The sequence below is a fragment of the Solanum tuberosum genome, unplaced genomic scaffold (genome assembly GCF_000226075.1).
Source record: "Solanum tuberosum cultivar DM 1-3 516 R44 unplaced genomic scaffold, SolTub_3.0 scf00240, whole genome shotgun sequence".
Taxonomy (NCBI): domain Eukaryota; kingdom Viridiplantae; phylum Streptophyta; class Magnoliopsida; order Solanales; family Solanaceae; genus Solanum; species Solanum tuberosum.
Window position 1 is genome coordinate 136,622 of NW_006239164.1, and position 2,291 is coordinate 138,912.

Sequence of the window (2,291 nt, forward strand, 5' to 3'; positions counted from 1 at the left end):
TGTGGGACTAAAAATGTCATTGTCTCTTCCTTCTATGCCAAAATAGTGAATTTTGAAGTTTTATTCAGTAAACTCAATGATCCAAAGTTTTGTAATGTCAGTCATTTTAACTATTTTTTCGTTTGAATGGATTGTTGTCACTTTTTTCACATTTTAAATGAATTGTTTATTTTATTTTTGTGTATGGTTAATAACCGAATAACCGAACCAAACCAAACCGAAACCGATAATCACCAAACCAATAAATGTATATTATATTTGGTTTGGTTTGGTTTTGATAATTTTAAAACCGATTAAGTTGGTTTGGTTTTGGTTTTGACCAATAACCGATCCAAACCAACCCGTGAACACTCCTACTAACCGTATTTGCACTATTCTAGTATTTGTCTTTCGATTTCTATTACATAGTATTTCTTATGTTTTGTATTATTACATTATTTTATTGTTATTACTATCTTTTTAAAATAATATTATGTAATATATCTCCTATTATTTGTTATATCTTCTTTACTTATATATTTTTCTATGATATGGTTTCTTCTCCAAATTTAGTTTTTCACACGAACTTTTTTTTTTTTTTTTTTTGAATTATACAAAAAACATATAAAATAAAAGAAAAATTAGGAAAATTCTCATAATTTCATCTAAAAATTTGTTTATCACAATACACCAACTTGCCACCTTTTTCACATAAACCTTGTTCTCCAATGGCTTCCATCACTTTTCCATAGCTATACTTCAATGGCATCTTCTCCAATAACCTATGAAACTCACCAATACACTCTCCTCTTCTCTTCCTATGCTCTCCTTTTCTACTACTCAAACCCACTTCCCTTTCCTTCATACCTTCACCTTCATTCCTTGCATCTCCCCAATCCCTCACTTTCTTCGCACCCACCAACATCGGACCCTTTTTCACTTGCTCCGCTATCACAAAGTTCATCAATATGTCTTCACAGTTGTTCTTTTCGTCTACTATTAGTCTCAGTTTCGAGTATTCTTTGTTGCATGTGTATTGATGGAGGTAATGGAAGTTTAAGATCATGAATTTTGTTAACATGATTGAGTATTTCTGGGTTTCCATTGTGTAGATCCAGGATTTATGTGTTAAGTCGTAGTTATGAGATCTGACGAAGAATCCGATTAAGCGATCTGGGTTGGATTTCCAGATGTTGAAAGCGAAGTTTATTGAGTTTGTGTCCGGTTCGATATCGTCGTCGCAGATGAGGACGGATCGGGTGGTGATGGATGTGTGAGGGTGGAAACGGAGGTTGAGGCTAGAGGAAGGTTGACGGTGGATGGTGATTGGTGTGGTGGAGGAGGAGGAGAGGGAGAGGTTTTGGGAGAGATCTGAGAGGATTTGTGGCGGAGTTGAAGGGTTGCTCCAGAGGATGATGACGGCGGCTACGGAGGATGCGGCGGCGTAAGTGGCAGCGATTGAGTGGAGAAGTGGAATCCGGCGTTCGGAGTAGCCGTTGATTAGTACCGTCGTTTGATCGGTTTGGAGTGATCGGAGATCCGCCGGCGGCCGATTGCATGGGTCGGAAAGGCGTGGTAGTCCGGTTCGGAGTGAAAAGACGAAAAAGGGTATGGATAGGGTTATAATTACATGTAAGGAAAAAACGGGGATTGCCTTGTTCATTTTCAGAAGTTTTTTGCTGATAGTCTGTTTGTTATGGCAGTTAAAGGGAGTAATTTAGTGGCAATTTTGTGATTTATGATACAAATAAGGGCATTTCGATACTTCATCTAATGTTTAAAGATTACATGATTAAGTTACCGAGCTTCCATTTAATCATAGATTTTATAGAGACAAGTAAGCAAGCGTTAGGCTAGTGCCAGTGGAGTAGGTTTATGTTAACGAGGACAAATCATATAATTTTGTATTTGTCCGTTTTGAACACCGTGGAATAATTGCTCAATCTCTGGAAGTTTGATAAATTTAAGTTTTTGAAATATGAACATGCATTTTATTTGAGAAAAAAATTAAGTTTTGTGAATAAAAGTGTTAAAAATCAGATTACTTTAGAAGAATCTCAGATTAAAACAAGAGTTTTCGAAAGATAATACAAATTTAAATAATACTTTATATTTAAACTTTCGGTATATATTATTTTCTTATATATTATCGATAATTAAAAACTCATTACTTATGAACTGATTAAACTTTAAATATCATCCAAATTTTGGTTATTTTTAAATTAGGGCCCTAAAATGATTATATTTGCACTTTGCTAAACATCCTTTAAAACTTAAAAGCCAAAAGATTGATTTTGAGACGCCTCAACTAA

The 2,291-nt window shown here is 34.8% G+C and overlaps 1 protein-coding gene across 1 annotated transcript; it reads right to left on the minus strand.

Moving 5' to 3' along the window:
- Positions 1-611: 611 nt before the first annotated feature.
- LOC102601637 (glycosyltransferase family protein 64 C3-like) lies at positions 612-1,893 on the minus strand. Its single transcript, XM_006356966.2, has one exon. It carries the CDS (start codon positions 1,640-1,642, stop codon positions 641-643), a length of 1,002 nt encoding a protein of 333 aa, XP_006357028.1. The 5' UTR covers positions 1,643-1,893; the 3' UTR covers positions 612-640.
- Between the last annotated feature and the right edge of the window lie 398 nt (positions 1,894-2,291).